An 18,866-nucleotide genomic window follows, 5' to 3' on the forward strand; every position below is an offset into this window, starting at 1 on the left:
CCCAATGGGAACTGTAACTACTTCTAGAAATGGAGGACTCGATTACCAGGCGCTGGGTACAACCATCTAAACATCTCGCCTGTGCTCGTGTTAGACGCTGGTGTTGTGTGACACAGTTCAGACGACTCACCATGCCATTCCGCCCGACTCTACGTACGGGGTCTTGACCGCGTTCTTGTCTGCAAACGGATTGTCTTCATCTTCCTCTTCCTCCTCAGGCTCGCTGTCTACTGAGTGAGCCATTTGCTTGCGCGCAGCACTGGGTCGCGAAGGCATTGTGAGACCAAGATCAGGCCTCGGAGGTCGGGGCGGGGGAGTCTCCCCAATGCTGAGCCCGGAGAGCTGCTCTTCCGCAATCCTCACGGCAGCTGGACTCGAGGGTGAACGGACAGCCCCTTCTGCTTCGGAATCGCTGTCATCGGAGATGGATTTATCCATGATTTCGTAGCTCATAAGGGCCTTGACGAGCTCGTCGTTGGCGCTCAGTAAGCTGCCGATCCATTGGTCCGACTCCACGAGCTGGATGTAGCGCAGAATTTTGCGACGTAGCTGCTTGCACTGTTCAAATTCCTTGGTTGCATGCGCATTTTCAGAGACCCGCTCCTGCTCGCGGTTGATCAATTGGAGAGCGTTCAACAGGTTCGTGCTCGCAACTGAGGCCGAGGCAATCGTCTCTAAGAGCTGTGGCTTCTCCTTTTCGAGGCTGAAGGGTTGCGATTTGGTCTTCTTGTGTTTCTTGTCCCTGGAACTGAAAAAAGATGAGGACGTTGACAAGCTAGTCGGCCTGGACGAAGCTGCCACCGCGGCAGCCGCCGGAGTGACGCCTGAGGAATTGTGCGAGTGAGAGGGAGTAGCGACACCACTCCAGTTGTGTGATGCTTCTGCTTCGGTTTCCTTGATGACCTTTGATTGGTGCGGCTCGCGCCTACGGGTCTGCGGAAGTTCCTTGTAAAGAGTGGCAATTCTCTCAAGGCCAAGCTGGCCTTTGTATGCTGTCGCCCACTGTCGGAACAGGACATTGCATTTCTGTCGAACCTGCCTGTCGACCATGTCATCTCTGGCTAGAATTCGCAGACGCTCCAAGAGGGGTTCGTCTGCAAAGGCTCGCTGAAACCTGGATCCGGCATTTTGAATCAAGCCATCCAGGATGGCCAGGGCACGAAGCTGGCGGTGCACGTTTCCGTACTTGCTTTTGGCATGTTACAAAGACGCTGTGGCCGGTGCAGAGAGAAGGGGCATACAGCTTTTTCCGAATTGCACGGGCAGCCTCCGTAGGTCCCGACTCTTGAATGCGAATGACATCAATCAGATCGACAATACCGCCGATATCGTTCTCCTCGTACTGCTCGCTGGTGAGGCGGTCTATTTGGACTGTCACAGCCGAGTACGGTTTCCGCTGCGAAAAGAGTCAGTCGTGCTCAGTACGAGAGGAATCAATAAGCATGTTGACGTCCACAGATTCGCTTTTCGCGAGCCATGCGTGTGGACAAGGACCATGAAAAAAAGATCGTGCTCGAGTACAGCAGGATCCTACTCAGAGCAGAGGATTGACAGAGGGTAGCTTACAGAGCCTCCAAACATGTCTTGTACAAGCTTGACAGAGCTGTTCCAAGGTCAAGGCGTGTTGAGCTTCCACGTAGGTGCTGCAAAGGGTGGGCCCGTGGAGAACAGCTGCTGCGGGGTCAACATGGGCAACAGCAGGCGGCATGAATGAGTGAAGCGGAACGTACGACGAGGAGCGGCAAGGCGAAGATTGCTGCCCGATCAGACTTTGATCTTATGTTCGTCCGGCGAATCTTTCAATGCAGCTCGGAAGCACGTGGGCGCGATACTTGGACAAATAGAGTGGTGGATAAGCCCACAAGCGAAGTGCTGACGGACCGATTCACCTTAAACAGGGCCTCCGAATGAGTGATAACGCCCAGGTCGACGGCTCAAAGGTGCAGAATGGCGGAAGAAGAGAGAAGACAAAGTCCGGCGGCCGGCGACGATATGACGTGCGCAAGTGGGTGTGGTGTTGATGTTTCGGGTTCGTGATCACCTGGCCGGCCCTACAGGCCCCACCAGGTCGGCTTTTCTGCCGACTTGCTCCTGCCCTGCCTCTCGCTGTGTCTCACCCAAAACACAACACCAAGCCTGCGCTGCATATGCAAGACCTCAATCAACCCGAGGCAGTCTCTCACTCGACAGACATGGCCGCCAACCACCAAGACGCATGCCATTCGCCTCTTATAAGCAATGCAGCGACCTTTGCCACTGCTGTTGACCTGAGGCAAGGGCGCGAGTCGTGTCACCCAAAAAACGCTAACCCAGGCCAGGCAACCTTCATCGCCAGCTGTGAATTTTACACCCATCAACTCAGACTCAAGCTCTCCTGTTCGCCGTTTCGAACATGAAGCTAAGCATGAAGCTCAAGAGAACACTCCCGTGCGGCACAGAAAGTCAGCCGTAAGAGAATACCTCTCACCAAGCAAGGCCCCCTCAGGCAACAGCATGTTCGAGAGAGCTGCCATCAGCAACGGAGAAGCGCCCCGGGTAGTGAAGCGAAAAATTCGAAAGAACGCAGCCGAGTCCTTGCCGCGAAAACTATCCAGACCAGAGCATGATTTCACCGCATCCGCAAAGCGTTCAGTGTCTGCCGGAATGCGTTCAACCAAGCCGGCCTCGACATTTTCACCAATTAATTCAGGGTTTGAAGAAGTCGCCAAAGTCAAGGCAGAAGCAGATTTCCCCCTCCGACCGCGTTCAGAAAACCCTGTGCGAAAAACACGAGGCCTCTCGGACAGAGTCAACGTCTTTACTCCTGTAACATCTATGGACATTTTTGCAAATCAAGAACCTACTACCAGTGTCACTCTCAATAATGGACCCTGTCCCCCCAACCCAAAAGTCAACCGTCATTTCCAGATGCCAACAACAATAGAAAATAGTACCAACTCACAAACACTCTTTCTCCCGCTCCAGGATTTGGAGCACAGTCAGGTCCAGCCTCGGCAGTCTTACAACATGGTAACCTCCTTCACAGAAGATCAAAGGCAAGTCCCCGCGACCCAAGACGACTTTTTCATAATTTCTCCAAGCACTTTGGTCAACAATGTGATCGATCTTACGGGGCCATCGACTGAATCCGTGGCCGAATCTGACCGGTACACGGAATTTGAAGGTGGCGTCACAGACCAAGATTTGCTCGACTTGATTGAAGAGACGGATTTCGACTTTTCCTCGAGACCACTCTCAAGTCATGATGAACAGCAAGAACCACCGGATGTCGAAATCCAAGACTTTGAAGAGGGTCTGACTGACGGTGACTTCAACGACGTGCTTGGGGATGAGAATGCCCCTGAGGAGGGTGGTCAGCACCAGCAACGAGACAGCAACGAGAGTCAAACGAAGACTTCACACTTCCACTCACGACATGAAAGTTCCCCTCAGGCAAAGCAACAGAACTCGCCGTCGACTTTGAACGCTTCTGACTTTGACGTGGTTCTTGAAAATGATTGGCAGATATTCGAGGAAGCGGAGGAGCGCAACCATGATGGCAACATGCAGCCGAACTACATTGCTGGCGACAAAATCTCGTCACCATCTTCACCAGCCGCAAATCTTGTACCACAGAGAGCATTGCCGAGCAGTAATGGTACACATCCGAAGCCAATCGTAAGACCGCCCTTCCCAAACCCTGTCAAGGATCGTTCTCCTATTGTCGGACTTGTCTCGTCGATGTATTTGCGGACTTGTTTTCGCATTGGTGAAGCACTCAACGCCGGCTGCCGGGCATTTCGACGGCAACAAACAGTCCTGATTGAGCTCTATGCAAGAGTCTTGTCTTCTTACCGCGAACCGAGGCCCAGCACTAAACAACAGTTTGTCCTGATGGACCTTTTTCACGATCGCCCACCATTTTTGAATGCAACGTATGAAACCTGGAAAGGAGTTGACCTGCACGACCATGACGGATCTATGTTCCTGGCACCAACACACAACCCGCGCCTGTGTCGCTGCATTGGGAAACTCAGGCGCGACAACGTCACGTGGAGGCTTGAGATCCTCAACATCTGGAGCGCAACCATGGAAGACGTGGACTATGTATCTGGTATCATCCTGTCGTAACAACTCCAGAATCCACGCCCCTTGATCTCCATCGCGCCGGTGTTGATTGGCCTGCGTATTGACAAGGCTCTGGAGATGGGCCATTTAAGGTTATGTTTTGAACAGCGTGGCCAAGGGCTACTTATTTTTGCCTGTTTGTATCATCTCCCTGCGATCCAAACCGCGACTGAGGTCGGTCAGAATCTCGAGCTTCGCGATTGCTGGCCACTCCGGTTAATTGGGTCCTGGCGGGCGGTGATGAATTTCTGGCTTTCGCTTCATACGTCAGGTCGAGGGTCGGACGGCTACAGGACGGGTTGTAAGAGGTTCAATCAATTGTGGCTGATCTGGCAAGACTGTCCTTTTCAAAAATAGAGCGGCACAAGTATTCATTCCGTATGATTTGGCTTTTGACTAGCTTGTGGCGTCAAAGAGTGGTTAGTTGGGACTTTGGCGTGACAAGTCACGTGCAGACAATGCCAGGACCTCGAGCTCCAACCACTTCCCCTCCCACACCCAGCTAGCCACCACCTCCGTCTCTCTTAAAATGCCATTATGCTCTCTAGCGCAGGCTCGCCAATCGTATCATACCAGCCTTAGCACACCATCTGATCCGTGGACGCCGAAGAAACTCTGCCAGCACAGACACGGACAACATGACGCAACCACTAGATCATCCGCAGCCTGAGAGGCCATTCAACGCGCGAATTGCATCTCATGCTTCGGAGCCGGGTGCAGATGGCGGAAAGGGAGGGTTGAGAGCTGCCTTTGAGAAGCACCAGCAGCAGCAGCAGCAGCAGCAGGACGACGACAAGACGCCGTCGGCCTCGCCTTCCAAAAGCCGGTCGCTGTCCGACTCGACGCCAAAGCTCTCGCCTTCGCCCAAAATCGTCTCAAAGCGCGAGTCCAAGGATGACACGAGCATCGCGACTCCTCGCACACCCAGGAGGCCCGACTTTCTCGCGCGAGGGTTGTCTCTGCAGATGCCCCCGCGGGATCCTACTCTAGGGCTACAGCATCCGTCGACGGGCTTTACGAACCACCGCATTCCCCTCTCTCCTCAGCTCGACACCCGAGACACGTACGCTTCACCAGCCACCGTTCTGCCCCGCCATTCCCGCGGGCTTGACTTTGCGCGCGCATGCACAAACCTTCATCACTCTACCCTGGCCGAGCAGTCGTCGCCTGACTCGTCGCCGACCATTACGCAGAAGGGCATGATGATTCCGCCGCGGAAGGGCACCATGACCTCCATGTCTCTCGACTCGCCCAACGCCAGCGACTTGCGCTGGTCCAGCATGAATAACAACGACAAGAGTGTTGCATCTAGCTCGGTCGGCAGCGTCAACATGCTTGGCTCCGACTCGTCCAGCGACAGCTCTGGTGACGACGACCCCATGGACCCCGACGACAACGACGACCCCATGATCATGACACCACAAGTCCTCAAGCTCGACAAGAATCTCGGCAATCCTTTCGGCGGCGCACCCAGCGCGGCAAGCCCCAGCGGCGGCATGTGGTCGGGTGGATTCTCCCCCAACGGACCAAACTTCCTGCAGATACAAAGAAATCGGTTGAGAAAGGTACGCAGCAGGAAGAGCTCAAGCAGTGCGAGCGGCCACAGCTCTCTGGCAAGCCCTGGTCCCGCATCGCCGCCGGCCAGCAAGGCGTTTGAGGGTGCAAACGGCGGCTACTTTGCACGCGAGGCCGTCATTCGGAAGGCCGGCTCCCGGCGGGAATCGCTCAGCGTGCACGCAAAGGATCTAAACTTGTCCTCTGGAAACGACAGCGGCGATGAAGCGGGCAAACCAGCTCCCTCCACTCCAGGTGTTGTCCGTCGCGCAGTAACCCGGCGTGGCAACCTGCTGGTAAGCCCCTCTCCTTCATGCCGCTTTGCTTCCGCCCTAACATGCCTCCAGCCAAAGTCTAGACAGTTTGCCCGCATTCGAGCCGACCTATTCGAGGAAGGTGCGCCAGTCGACAGCGAGGTCAAGCGCGAAGCCGAAATAATACGACAAGTCCGCGAGAGCGACACCAGGACCGAACACAAGCGCGAGGGCTCAGTTACAGCAAACTCCTCCCCAAGTCTGTTGCCAACGGTCCCCGGTCTCAGTGAGCTCGAAGACATACCCGAGAATGACGGAATGGACATGGAAGGCCAGGCGGTGTCCAGTGGCAAAGGTCTCTTCAGGGCTTTCAACCTCCAGCCGACTGTCGACGGTCCTCTTTCATGGAATGGCAACCCCGACGGCCGCTTCCACACGCCTCCGCCGCCCTTCTTCTCTCGTGGCGGATCTGCAATCAGCGACGATATCAACATGGACTCGCCCTCCGTCTCCAGCGTATCCTACTCCCACCGAATGTCCGTCTCCGAAGGTACCAAAGATCAGAGCTTGTCGCGTGGATCCACGCCACAACCAATGGTCCCCCCAACTGCGGCGGATGGCATCAAGAAGAAGCGTCGTCGGGACGACGACTTTGACGTCAACAGCATCAAGAGAAGAGCAGTGAGCCCTGGTCTCAGTGTGACTAACAGTCCAGTCATGAGCCAGAGTCCACAACAAACCATGAACAACAACCAAAAGAATAGCCGCGAAGGTAGCACATCTGCTCCGGGAGGACACGCTGCGGGCGAGCGGTCCAACAGCGGTGGCAGTACCATGAGTGTCACCCCATCCTTGGGACCGAAAAGGGTGGGTCTTCAAGGAATGACAGACACCAACGACGGGCTAATGAAGATGAGCATCGAGTGAAGATGCTGGTCTCATTCAACCCACACTTGTGATGTCTCAAGCAATATATGACCTATGAGGCGCGACTCAAGAAGCCAAGTGCGCCCATTTTCGAGTGGTGCAGGCGTCGATGGTCTTCAACTTCCAGGACTTTGATTCGTTTGAATTCGTTGGGCGTAAGACGGGTTCTTGCAAGCGCGGCGTTCATCAGGGAGTCGGATTAGGTTTGGGACATTTCCAGGGTTCAATAGTTATGATACCACGACTCGACTTTTTTGAGATATATTTTTGATATCAATCTCTTCAACATTCTTCTCTTGATGCTCCAACCATTAAAGTGCGTGAATAGGCCCCGCGGTGGTCAGCAACAGCTTCGCGCAAGAGCGCGGCGACCCCGCGACGATCTCCCGCAACTTGACAACACTACACCTCCGCCGCCTGCATCCCTGACCCTTAACCACCACGCTCCTCTCTGGCCGTCCTCCCGATCCCAACGCTGCTACAATGGCCTCCCATACTGAAGCTTTGAGCTCGTTCATTGAGTCTGCTCCTCCTGGAGAAGTATGTTGCCGCCTGCCGCCTCCCTTGAGCTACAGCATTCAAGCTAACTTGGACACAGCTCTCCAACGTCACCGCAGGTGTGCCACTTGACTCTACGCCGGTCATTCCATAGACCTCTTACTCATTCTCCATCGTTGCTTAGCTATCAAGTCCATCACCGGTAGCAGCGATGTCTCGTCCCTAAGCCCCGCGCTTCAAAAGTACAACGAGGAGCAATTCACGACAGTCAAGCTGCCAGGCGCCAGCGACCCTGTAAGTCTGGCTGAGACTTTGAGCTCAAGGGTCGATGTTGGGGGCACAATCTAGCCGTGTCTGACGCGTCACCAGGTCATCGTATCCTCCTTCAACTCGCTCGGCGACTCGCGCTACTACGACCCCTCGTCGCAAACCTCGTTCGCCTTCGACCATGTCACGCAACAGGCATCAGACGCACAAAGCCACGTCCTCGAGTCGGCACACGCAGACCTTGTCAAATCGCTGCTCAAATCGCTGAGCACGCACGCTTCGGAGCACTACCCCGCCGCCGCCGTCGGCGCCTACCCGATCGAGTCCGACGAGCGCATCGCCATCGTGCTCGTCAGCAGCAAGTACTCGCCAAACAACTACTGGAACGGAAGGTGGCGCAGCCTGTACGTGTACGAGCCCGCCTCGGGCAAGGTGACGGGCAGCATCAAGGTCGACGTGCACTACTACGAGGACGGCAACGTGCGCATGTTGACGGACAAGCCGGTGACGACGAGCGCCGGCTCCGGCGGTGCTAGCGGGGCTGATGTTGTCAAGGCTCTGGCTCTGGCTGAGAAGAAGTATCAGGAGGACTTGAACCGCGCGTTTGGTAGCCTGAGTGAGGGCGCTTTCAAGGGTCTGAGAAGGCAGCTGCCAATTACGAGGCAGAAGATTGAGTGGGAGAAGATTAGTGGATACAAGCTGGGCCAGGACATTGGCTCGGGAAAGAGGTAGATTTGGGTGGCAGTACAAGGCGAATAAGGGAAGAGGGAATGGGGTCCGGCATCACGGAGGTATTTGGACGCTCATATGACAGGAGATGTTTCTTGCTGACTTGGACTCAGATTTGGGGGAAGGTCTCGTAGATTGGTAGCCTGCCTTGCGAGAACTGTTCATCAATTCAGAGATCACGAACTGGGCGCTTTCAAACTCAACTGCCACTTCTTGGTGAACTTCCTTTGGCACATATTTCCTGAACTGGCCTTCGCCTTCAATTGACAGAGTTCAGCAGGACTACTTCTTGAAGCTACCCACATCAGGACTGACCTTTCCATTCCTTGACAAACTTTTCCAACTCGCTTCCCAGCTCCTTCTTCACATCCAGATCCGCCCAACAGATGTCAATGGCATTTCTGACCAACTGCACCACCTCGTCCCTGTCCAACTTGCACGCCTCGGCCGCCAACACCATATTGTCCGCCGTCCCCATGCCATGCATGTACGCCGGGTCATCGGAGCCAATCGTCACCTTGACCCCAGCATCCACCAGGGTCCGCACCCACTGGCCCCAGCGCGCCTCCTTCGCAATAACGTACGCCTGGGGACAAATCGTCAAGCCGATCCCGCGCTTGCGAATGGCCGCAATCAGCTCCGGCTTCTCGCCGGCATTGACGCCGTGGTCGATGCGATCGAGCCCGCCGCCGCCGCCGACCTCGCACACGGCCTGCGCAATGTGCGCGTGCCCATTGACCTGATTGACGTCGCAGTGCGCCGTCACCTTCAGCCCGTCGGCGCGCGCGCGGCGAAACAAGTCGTCGAACTTGGCAGGCGGGTTCCCGCGCTCGTCGCTGTCGATGCCGACGCCGACGAACAGACGATGCGCGTACGGCGCCGCGACGTCGTATGCGGCGTCCGCGGCGGCGGCCGGCTCGTCGCGCAGGAAGCACAAGACGAAGTTGCAGCGCACGCCGGGCAGCAGGCGCGCGGCATCGTGTTTGGCGCGCAGCAAGCCATCCAGCACCGCGGCGGCGGGCACGCCGCGGCGCGTGTGGGCCTGGACGTCGAAGAAAGGCTCGACGTAGCGGACGTTGCTGGCGGCGCAGGCACGCAGGAAGGCCATGGCGAGGTCGTAGAAGTCGGGTTCGGCGCGCAGCACGTCCATGCCGGCGTAGTAGTGCGAGAGGAAGAGGGGCAGGGCGTTGCTGCCGTCGCTGCGGAGCGAGGCGTAGAGGTTGTTGTAGCTGGCGCGCAGGGCAGATGCCGTGCTGTAGGGCAGCGGGATCCGGTTCCGGGTTGCGAGGGCCCAGCGGAGTTCGGGGGTCAGTGTGCCTTCGATGTGGACGTGTAGGTCGAGTTTGGGCATGGCGGTGATGAAGGAGGTCAGATTCGTGGGTTTGGTGTTGTCGTCGTCGTCGTCGGCCATGGTTGGTGGTGTTGGTGTGAGAGGGGAGGTTTGTTGGAACTCCTGAAAGGGGAGGGGGTTACCTATGATAGGTTTCCGGATTGTAGAATTGGATGGACACTCTTTTTTTGCTCCTCTTCGAACCGCAGACTGAGGAGGTATCGGAATCCTTATTTTTTAAAAAAGAAATCCTCGTCGTCGTCCACCTCTTTCCCGGGTACGTTCGTTTCCTGGCTTTTATCAAACACGCGCGAGAGCAATCGAAGGGACGGAACCAAGCCGACAAACCCGCAGCAAGCAAGGCAACAGTGACTGCGATGAAAAGAGACTCCCCTGAAAAGAAAATGATGCTCTTCTGGAATAAGAAAACCAGGGTAGCAGATGGGTGGATCAGGGATAGTGAGGTGACGATAACAGAAGGCTCAAGTCGAATTCTCTCTGTCGTTCACTCACTCCGTCCCTATCTACATGTAGCACTTGACTACCTATGCTCTGTTTGAATCTGCAAGCGAACAAACAGCAAACTTGATTGGCTCCAATGACCAGAGTTCTTTTGCTTGCTTGCCTGCGCGCAAAGACGACGCAGAAGCAGGCGTGCTACCTAGCAGTGCTGATGCTGATGCTGCTCCGGCGACTCCGCACGCCATGGAATTGCTTCCGCAGCGCCGCGCTTCTCGCCTCGCCTCGTGGTCTGGTCCGGGGTCTTGTCACGACCAACCATGAAGCGGGGTATGTGTATCGCACCAGCCACACTTGATGGAGTACACATTCCCAGGTCGACTGCTCTCGATCATTTTACGACGAGCAGTGAATCTATCAAGTCATCAGCCTGCCAGTTGACCAGTCCTCTCAAGGTCGCAACTCTTTTGGATGCCAGGTATCGTTCAGCTGGAATAATTGTACGGGCCATCTCTGTAGCAAAGAGGGTCGACCACCACCGGTCGCTGACAAACACACAGTCGACAAGAGACGGAATGAAAATGGAATGTTCCGTCGACGTCTTCAGCCCCACGTGGAGGAGCATTTCAAACCCAACCTAAAAGCGTAGACAGTTCCATGTCTGCCTTGTGACCTTGGTTGTGGGGCCGCGCGCATGGTACAAATGCGCGTCATGACGGACGCGGCCGGACTTATTGGACGGAGATACGGGGAGGAGAGGTGGAAGCCACCCAGGGAACATTAAGCGACGACGACAAACGCAGCATCTGGCATTGTTGCGAGAAATGTCATGCAAAGAGGAGAGTGGAGGATTCGAAAGCAGCAAGAAAAGCCCGAGCAAACCGATAGGTAGCCGTCATTAGTACCATCATCGATCTTTATAAAATTGGCCTTCTGTCGTGGTCTATCGTTTCGATGGTAACTATGTGGAGAAGCCGTGCGGCGAAAAGGGCTGGCTGCCGTCTGTGGGAACGGCGTTGTTGGTTCTTGGGATCTGTTGGGGGCGGGCTGGCTGGCACGGCGGGCGGATGACTTGGTTTCGGCAGGCCGTTGACGATCTCGAGCAGACATGGACCGCCGCGGAAGCGCGGAAGCGCAAGCAGGCAGACAGATGTTGTGTCGGTGGCTATGTAGGCAGATGCAGACCATGAGCAAAGTCGACACGGCAGTCGCCTCATCGGAGGCGAGCGAGTCCCACAGCGGCTCGCTTCGCGACGCGCGCGCTGTGCACCGTGGGACAGCAGCTTGCAGCCCGCCGCTCGATCCGAGTTGAACAGAAAAAAGATTGGGCGCAAGGCTTCTCTCGGTACGACTACGAAGAGCATTGTTGTTGATCTTGATGTACACTAAACCGAGGGGAAGGGGGCCAGGGTGGCTGGTTGGATGTTGTCGGAACGCAAGCAGGCAGGCGACAATAGGAACAGGCAGCTCGCAGCCCTCTCAGACGCGAAGATGGACGGGGATCTCCCACAGCACTACTGCAGCTGGTGGGACTCCCGGTTCCCCTTCTCCCTTCCCGCCCGCTCCTTGGCGAGTGGAAGATATGTGATGAATGTGCAAAGTTCAAGCTGGCGTGGTGGACGTGGCACATGGTCTTTTCTGAATGGGTGGCAAGTAAGTACACAGCATGGGGTTAACGGGACACTGTTGCTTGATAGGTGTGAAAGTTGGCGGCTGTTTGCTCATCAGACGCGGTCGAGTGGCAGAAACGGGGTTCACATCTTGGTCTTAGGCGGGGCACAGAATGCAGCCGTTTTCCAAGTGGATTGCCATGTTCCGTTCCGAAGCCGAGGAGGCGAGGGAAGGGGAGGGGAGGGGAGCAACAGGGAACATCAATGAACTCCTATTCCATGGCGCATGATTGATGTTCCGCGCCGGCCTTGGCAGGCTGGGCCCGCCGCCGGCTTGGCCAAATGGCGGAGATACGAAGCCAATGGATGGATGATTGCTCTGGCGCTTGCGGTATTAGGAGTGCAGCTCTCGTGACTGGTCCACCATCTTGCCCATGCGAATAAAAATTTTGGCTGTCAACAACGTAAACGAAGAAGGGCAAAGAATTACAAGACGGACACTCTCGGTGCAGCTTGCTTGGGGGCCGGGGCAGAGGATGGAGCGGTGCGGTCGACCTGCCCTGGCACTCGCCGAGCGAGCGAGCGTGAAACTCGACGGATTCACACCACAGCACAGGGGTCCAACAAGTCCAAATAGCTGGTCAGCCACTCCATGACAATCACCGCCGCCTTATAACTAGCGGTCCGTCTGCCACCGTCCCAAGACCTCAGCCACGCCTCAATGTCAGCTCCTCCAACCCCATCCCATCCCATCCCATCCCCGCCAAAGCTGTCTCTCTGCTCGAGCCGGCCAACCTCGGGTGCAAAACTTTGTTCCTCGTCTCCGCGACCCGACGCCGTCCATGAGCGTTTCTGCCTTTCCTCTGGCCGATGCCTTGCGCGCCAAGCCCTCAAATGGTTCGTCGGGCTCTTGCGCTCTTTCCCTCTCTCCTCTCTCCCCCAACCCACGTCCTGACATGGTCGCAGATGAGGAAAAGGACGGCTTGTCCAAGTTGCCGCAATGGGACTCGGATCAGCTCTTTGCTGAGCCTGCCGGCTCGGTCAAAGACCGCATGGTCACCGCCGCTTGCATCCTCCTAAACACCTTCGCTACGGTCGCCATGGTCTTTCTCAGCAAGCGAACTTTTAGCGACCCGCAAATGCACGATGCCCAGGTTCTTTTTACTATTTGGCACTTCACTTGTACCGCCATTGTCCTTTGGATCTCCACTCGCGCGCCTTTTCGGGCGTTCAAGCCTGTCCGCGTGCCCCTGCGCGGGGTACTTCCGATTTGCGTCATGTTTACAGCCTATGTGATTTTGGGCAACCTTTCTTTGACCTACAACTCGATCGGTTTCTACCAGCTCGCCAAGGTCATGACGACGCCCTGCGTCGTTCTCGTCACCTTTGTCATTTTCCGGACGACCGTCACCGCCTACAGAATTCTCGCCATCCTTGGCATTTGCGCCGGTGTCATCATGACGAATGGCGGCTCTGCCCAGAGCAACCCGTTTGGCGCAATCATTGCCGTCATGGCCGTCACCGTCACTGCCTTTTATCAAATTTGGATTGGAAAGAAGATTGACGACTTGGATGTCACTCCGCAACAGTTGTTGATGAACCAAGCCCCCATTTCGGCTTTTCTGTTACTTTTCATTGTTCCTTTAATGGACAAGATTCCCGACTTTCGTAAGATTCTTTTTCTTTTCTTTTTCCTTTTTTTTTTTTCCGGCTTCTTTTTTCCCTTTCACATGCTGACCAACACCATCAGGCACGATACCCTCTGAAGTTTACTGGTCCCTGCTCGCATCTGGCATGATGGCAAGCGTTCTGAATCTTTCGCAATTTCTCATCATCAGCCGCACCTCGGCTCTTACTTTCAACGTCGTCGGCAACCTCAAGACTATTCTCATTCTATCTTTTGGATGGTACGCCGAAGGCAGGATTCCCACGCAACAAGAGACCTTTGGAGTTCTACTTGCCGTCGGAGGTGGATGGCTTTACGGCCATCTCAAGCGCAAATGAGGTTTCGTTGTGCGCTACTCTACATCAAATCTGCGACACGACCAGTCTCACCAAAGACTGAGCATCGCACCAAAACCGGCCCATCTTTCTTGAATCTGGCCATGGATGAGCACAAGACATCCAGCCCACTCGATCCGCGATGCGGCCCGGCCCAGATGCTGAATGACCCACATTCACAAGGGCAGACCGACGGCATCCGCGCCGCCGAAATTCCTGCGCAAGAAGCCATCATCAAGTCCAACTCCCCTGGATCATGGAGAGGACGCAGATGCGGGACCACCTGTGCCGCTTGAAGCATGGAATCGTGGGTTTGAGTCGCCAGGAGGTAAGAGGGGGCGGTCGCTTCGACGCAACAACGTTTGGGGCTTTCGGCCACACTTGCCATTGCAAAGCGGACGGAATTCTCGAGAACATGGAGGCAAATCAAACGGCGACATCTGTGCAAACAGGAGAGAGACAGAGTCCGTAAAGACAAGGAAAATCATCATTGCATTTTAGTGGCAAAGCGAAACCAATAAACAGCATTTTCCAACAGTTTTCCTATTTCTGCATGAGGCTGCCAGCAGAGGAGCTCGGATCTGAAGGCCATTGGCTCACGTCGCCAGCCGTTAATGCGGAATGGCACAAGAGGTTGTTGATCTATGCTTCTTTTTGTTCCCGGAGATAACCACCGGCTCGCTGGCTAAATCTCGGCGGACCTTTGCTGCGTGGCCCAAGCTCCAAAGCTTGGCTGCTGATCTTCAACCTCAACCTCAACCTCACTTTTGTGACTGCCCACTGAAACCCCTTCCGAAACACCTCCCCACGGCAATCTCACGCCTAACCTTGCGCCTGTGGGATTCGAGCCTTTTGCGCAATCCAGTCAAGCCACGCGCATCCGAAAATGGCCGACGAAGACGTGGACAATGTCGTCAGCACGCAGTGGCCAGCTCCGCCGCCGTTCTGGAAGCACTTTACGCCCGAAAATCGCGCACGACTGAAGGAGCTGCAGGGTGCCTCTCGTGGTGAAGACACTTTGATAAGTAGCTCTGAAAATGCCCACAAAGACGACGGCTCGAAGCCCTTGGACCTGCCTCCAGAACTGCGCTACCTAGTGCCGCCCGAACCACCGGCCTCTGGAAAGTACCGCAGCTTCGGCGACCAATATGATGTACGGAGCACGACCCTACTACCATTGGGACGTTTTGGAATGCTGATATGCCGGGTGTAGATCAATGCCCAACTGCCATCGCTCAAGGACATGGGCATGGAGCAGCTGTACCCTTCGCCTGCCGAGCCCACCTCTCTGTCCGGCACGACAACCTCGCAGCAAACGCTCGACCGCGCCTCGTACCTCAAACGCATGACGCAATCGCTGCTGCTCAACTTCCTCGAATACGTCGGGCTGCTGAGCGTCAACCCGTCCGAGTGGGCCAACAAGTTCAAGGACCTGGATACGCTGCTGGTCAACTGCCACAGCCTGATCAACGAGTACCGCCCGCACCAGGCGCGCGCGAGCTTGATCTTGATGATGGAGGATCAGCTGCGGCGTAAGAGGGATGAGGTCGAGGGCGTCAAGAAGATGGGTGAGAAGATCGAGGCCGTGTTGGCGGGGTTGGGGAGAGAAGGCATTGACATGGGTGAGGCGGTGGACGAGAAGGACGCAAGAGCTGATGCGGATGAGTTGAGGCGCAAGCAGCAGAGGGCCATCTTCCGCGCTCTGGACGATGAGTTGGCAGTGGATTGAGACAGGTTTCTGACAGTCGATACTTGGCTCGCACTTGGGAGGATAGAAGGCTCCGTCCAAGTGTCGACGAGGCCCATGGGTTTTAGAGGGTAGTTTAACTTCCCTCGGGGATGCACACTGCTCCTCACACCCCTTATCTACTGCCAGCGGAAGCAGCCGACGCGCCTGAGCCGCCGATGTCTCCGGACGCCATTGACGCCGTCGCCGCCACCTCCTTGGATTCCCGCGCGCGCCTCGACAGGCAATCCGAAACGCAGGCCACCTTCGACCGCGAATCGCAGCTTGACGGGTACTCCGAAAGAGTAGCCATGCCGTGCCACCACAGTGCTGCTCCGCATGCCCCTGCCTTCGGACCGTGCTCATCTGCCTCTTCACCACGGCGGCGCTCCTCTGCGCCAAAAAGCAGAACGGGACCCCCCGTCGTCATGCCAACGTACGTAGAATTATCCGTCTTGCCAGTTAGAGAAAGTAGAACCACCTTAGTCAGGCAAACGCAGGACGACGAAAGAGAAAGAGAAAGAGAAAGCCGGAAGCGCCAGGCGCAAAAGACCATGTAGGGAGAGCCAATCAACCAATCAATCATGATATACCTACCCAGCAGAAAGGGGAAAGAGCTTTACCGTCACTTGTCGTTCGTCAGTCATCAGTCACTACATGCTGCGAAGAAGAAGAAGAAGAAGAAGAATATCGACATCACCCACCAGGTATCGAACTCAGTAGTAGCGAGCTGCTGCGCCGGGATTCTGAATGGGTTGAACCGACGCCGCCTTTCCTCCCGAGTCACCGCGCGAATTGGCCGGGGATGTTCGGGGATCCGGTGCTAGTCAGTCTTGCGTTTTGGAGATGTGAAGTCAATATGCGGGCGGGTACGAGGCGTGAGGCGTGAGGCGTGAGGCGTTGAGTGGATGGAGTGTAAGGTACGAAGGGCGTTTGTTCGTCACCTCTCGCACTCACTCACTTGCGATTAGCACGCCACAGCGCTTTCTATACATGCTATATTATTCTATCTGCCTCGCTACAATGGTAGCTGTCGTCCTACAATTTCGCCTTGTCCCTTGTCTTCTCTTCCCCCTCACCCACACCCACCACACCCTCTCCATCTTCAGCATCTACAACGCAAACTAACCACCCCTCGGCAACCTCCTCGCCCTCTTCAACCTCCATAACCCACCCCACCCGCCCCGCCACCTCGCTCCGCACTTCCACCTCCATTTTCATCTGCCGCACCACGGCCACCACGTCGCCCGCTGCCACCGCGTCGCCCGCGTCGACGCACAGCTCGACCAGTGTCCCGGCCAGCGGCAGCGCGACGTGCGACGGGTTATGTGGGTCGGCGAGTGCGTGCGGCGATGCAGATGCGGCGGCGGACGCGGACGATGCTGTTAGGGAAAGGGTGTAGGGTGTTGGTTTCGTCGTGCCAGGCGAGGTGAAGGCGATGTCGGCGGCGAGCGAGGTGGGGAAGTCGTTGCGCAGGATGCGGGTTAGTTCGAGGTGATGGTGATGTTTCCTGGCCTCGTGCTGGTCGTCAACTCCAGCTTGCGACGGCGTAAGCTCAATATCCCAGGCGTCGCCTTTGCGGAAGAGCAGTGTGGAGGCGCTGATGTTGGTGAGCGGTGCTGTTGCTGTTGATGTCGTTGATGTTGATATTATTGTTGCTGCAGTGCTCGATGCCATCGACCCTAGCCGCGTTGTCTCGCGCGCTGCCAGTGCCGTCGTGACGCGTGCTCCCTCGGCGACGAGGCTGGCCTGCTGCGTCTCCAGCCACTGCGTCGAGCAGTGCCCGGCTGCAAAGTCGCCGTGCGCCACGATGGCGTGCAGAACGCTCAGGTTGGTCTTGACGCCCTCGATGCGCGTGTCGTCGAGGGCTCGCCGCGCCTTGCGCCGCACCTCGTCCCACGTCGGCGCTGTGACGACGAGCTTTGCGACTAAGCTGTCAAAATCTGGTGATATTTTTGCAGCGTGCCCTGGGACTAGGTGCGTATCCACTCTGACGCCGTTGCCGGATGGAAAGCGGAAGGAGGTGATGGTGCCGACTGACAGGGCCCAGTTGTTTTGCGGGTCTTCGGCCGTGATGCGCAGCTGGATTGAGTGGAGGGGTGGGCTTGCCGGGAAGAGGTTTGGAAGCCCGCAGGAGCCGAGCGAGGAGCCTTGAGCGAGCAGGAGTTGGGCTCGCACGAGGTCGATGCTGGATATAGATTCGGTGATGGTGTGCTCGACTTGCAGGCGTGGGTTGATTTCGAGGAAAAAGAACTCGTTGAGCTGCGGGTTCACGAGAAATTCAAAAGTCCCCAGGGAAAAGTATTGGACCTGGACAAGTCAGCATCGCGGACTGAATGCAGGATCAGCTGCTTCACCTTTTTCGCCATTTCGACGGCGGCTTCTATGACTTTGCCCACCAATCCCCTGTCAGATATCGTGCTGGGCGCCACCTCTACTACTTTCTGATACCGTCTTTGGATGCTGCATTCTCTCTCCCACACATGGAGGACATTGCCCTTTCCATCTCCAACAATTTGCACCTCGACGTGGCGGAACCCGTCAATGGCGGCTTTCTCAGCGAACACCTGTCGAGAAGGACTTTCTTCAATCGCACGCCTCGCCGCATTTTCCAACTCTCCAGTACGCCTGATGAGACGAATGCCTCTTCCTCCACCTCCGTCAACGGCCTTGACCATAATTGGAAAGCCTACATGCGAAGCAAACACTTCAACGTCGCGGATGCTGTCGGTTGGCCTCTCGAGGGCAGGGCATACCGGGACTCGACCTGCGTCTGTTAATCTCTAAAGTCACAAAAATTTTTGACAAAGAGGTCGTACATGCTTCGGCCAGCGCTCGCGCTCTCAGCTTGTCGCCAGTCGCTTCGAGAATCTCCCAGCCTGGTCCGATCACCACGACGCCCGCTTCGTCCCACATGCGCCGCGCAAACTCGGCGCTCTCGCTGAGGAAACCATAGCCAGGGTGGATTGCGTCTATCTTCTGTCTCTTTGCTATCTCTACCAGTTCGGAGACGTTGAGATAGGATGACGTTGAAGACAGCTCGATTGCATTGTCTGCTGCAAGCACGTGAGAAGTATCGGAAGACGTGAAGACAGCGTAGGTTTCTATGTCGAGCTCCCGTGCTGCACTCAGGATTCTGGTGGCTATCTCGCCTCTAGAGTCTGGTCAGCTGTCGAAGATTCTAATTTTTGAGGATGTTTGTGGCTTGCCTGTTGCTGACTAGCAAACGTTTGATTGGGCGCAGTTTTGCCATTGGAAAAAAGTGTTGAAGTATCGTCAATCCAGCTCTTTCACTCTCCTTTCTTGAGCCAACTTGCAAAGATGCCTTTTCAATGCCATTGTTTTCGGGAGAAAAGGATGACAGGAGGTTGAATGATCGGCAACCGTGACGTGGGGTAGCTCCA

At 56.0% G+C, this 18,866-nt stretch overlaps 7 protein-coding genes across 7 annotated transcripts; 4 read left to right on the forward strand and 3 right to left on the reverse strand.

Moving 5' to 3' along the window:
* Positions 1–66: 66 nt before the first annotated feature.
* Positions 67–1,581, reverse strand: IWZ02DRAFT_489270 (VHS domain-containing protein; the record flags this gene model as incomplete). Its single annotated transcript, XM_066769548.1, has 4 exons — positions 67–79; positions 131–1,189; positions 1,242–1,396; positions 1,567–1,581. The coding sequence occupies 4 exons, from the start codon at positions 1,579–1,581 to the stop codon at positions 67–69; spliced, it is 1,242 nt and encodes a 413-aa protein (XP_066624867.1).
* Positions 1,582–3,543: 1,962 nt separating this feature from the next.
* Positions 3,544–4,110, forward strand: IWZ02DRAFT_374048 (uncharacterized protein; the record flags this gene model as incomplete). Its single annotated transcript, XM_066764743.1, has 1 exon — positions 3,544–4,110. One exon carries the CDS (start codon positions 3,544–3,546, stop codon positions 4,108–4,110), a length of 567 nt encoding a protein of 188 aa, XP_066624868.1.
* Positions 4,111–5,387: 1,277 nt separating this feature from the next.
* IWZ02DRAFT_468746 (F-actin capping protein alpha subunit-domain-containing protein) lies at positions 5,388–8,339 on the forward strand (the record flags this gene model as incomplete). Its single annotated transcript, XM_066768653.1, has 6 exons — positions 5,388–5,957; positions 6,009–6,838; positions 7,352–7,382; positions 7,441–7,459; positions 7,525–7,634; positions 7,710–8,339. The coding sequence occupies 6 exons, from the start codon at positions 5,388–5,390 to the stop codon at positions 8,337–8,339; spliced, it is 2,190 nt and encodes a 729-aa protein (XP_066624869.1).
* Positions 8,340–8,640: 301 nt separating this feature from the next.
* Positions 8,641–10,096, reverse strand: IWZ02DRAFT_516610 (putative adenosine deaminase; the record flags this gene model as incomplete). The annotated part of the gene is made up of 1 exon (XM_066770681.1): positions 8,641–10,096. The coding sequence occupies exon 1, from the start codon at positions 9,745–9,747 to the stop codon at positions 8,641–8,643; it is 1,107 nt and encodes a 368-aa protein (XP_066624870.1). The 5' UTR covers positions 9,748–10,096.
* A 2,595-nt stretch (positions 10,097–12,691) lies between these two features.
* On the forward strand, positions 12,692–13,739 carry IWZ02DRAFT_468748 (triose-phosphate transporter family-domain-containing protein; the record flags this gene model as incomplete). Its single annotated transcript, XM_066768654.1, has 2 exons — positions 12,692–13,403; positions 13,486–13,739. The coding sequence occupies 2 exons, from the start codon at positions 12,692–12,694 to the stop codon at positions 13,737–13,739; spliced, it is 966 nt and encodes a 321-aa protein (XP_066624871.1).
* An 883-nt stretch (positions 13,740–14,622) lies between these two features.
* Positions 14,623–15,465, forward strand: IWZ02DRAFT_489276 (MED7 protein-domain-containing protein; the record flags this gene model as incomplete). Its single annotated transcript, XM_066769549.1, has 2 exons — positions 14,623–14,889; positions 14,950–15,465. The coding sequence occupies 2 exons, from the start codon at positions 14,623–14,625 to the stop codon at positions 15,463–15,465; spliced, it is 783 nt and encodes a 260-aa protein (XP_066624872.1).
* A 600-nt stretch (positions 15,466–16,065) lies between these two features.
* IWZ02DRAFT_480735 (carbamoyl-phosphate synthase L chain, ATP binding domain-containing protein) lies at positions 16,066–18,841 on the reverse strand. Its single transcript, XM_066769112.1, has 4 exons — positions 18,672–18,841; positions 18,282–18,616; positions 17,820–18,229; positions 16,066–17,772 (listed from the first exon to the last, which is right to left on the reverse strand). The coding sequence occupies exons 1-4, from the start codon at positions 18,713–18,715 to the stop codon at positions 16,501–16,503; spliced, it is 2,061 nt and encodes a 686-aa protein (XP_066624873.1). The 5' UTR covers positions 18,716–18,841; the 3' UTR covers positions 16,066–16,500.
* Positions 18,842–18,866: the final 25 nt, after the last annotated feature.

The sequence above is a fragment of the Phyllosticta citriasiana genome, assembly GCF_038021145.1.
Source record: "Phyllosticta citriasiana strain CBS 120426 chromosome Unknown IWZ02scaffold_4, whole genome shotgun sequence".
NCBI classification, from domain to species: Eukaryota; Fungi; Ascomycota; class Dothideomycetes; order Botryosphaeriales; family Phyllostictaceae; genus Phyllosticta; species Phyllosticta citriasiana.

Excerpts from the sequence above, each read along its gene's own strand:
- IWZ02DRAFT_480735 (XM_066769112.1), bottom strand. The coding sequence starts at position 18,715 with ATGGCAAAACTGCGCCCAATCAAACGTTTGCTAGTCAGCAACAG. Across the intron at positions 18,230-18,281 it reads GCGAGCGCTGGCCGAAGCAT|GTCGAGTCCCGGTATGCCCT; the intron begins GTACGACCTCTT and ends TAACAGACGCAG. Across the intron at positions 17,773-17,819 it reads CCGTCGAAATGGCGAAAAAG|GTCCAATACTTTTCCCTGGG; the intron begins GTGAAGCAGCTG and ends TGACTTGTCCAG.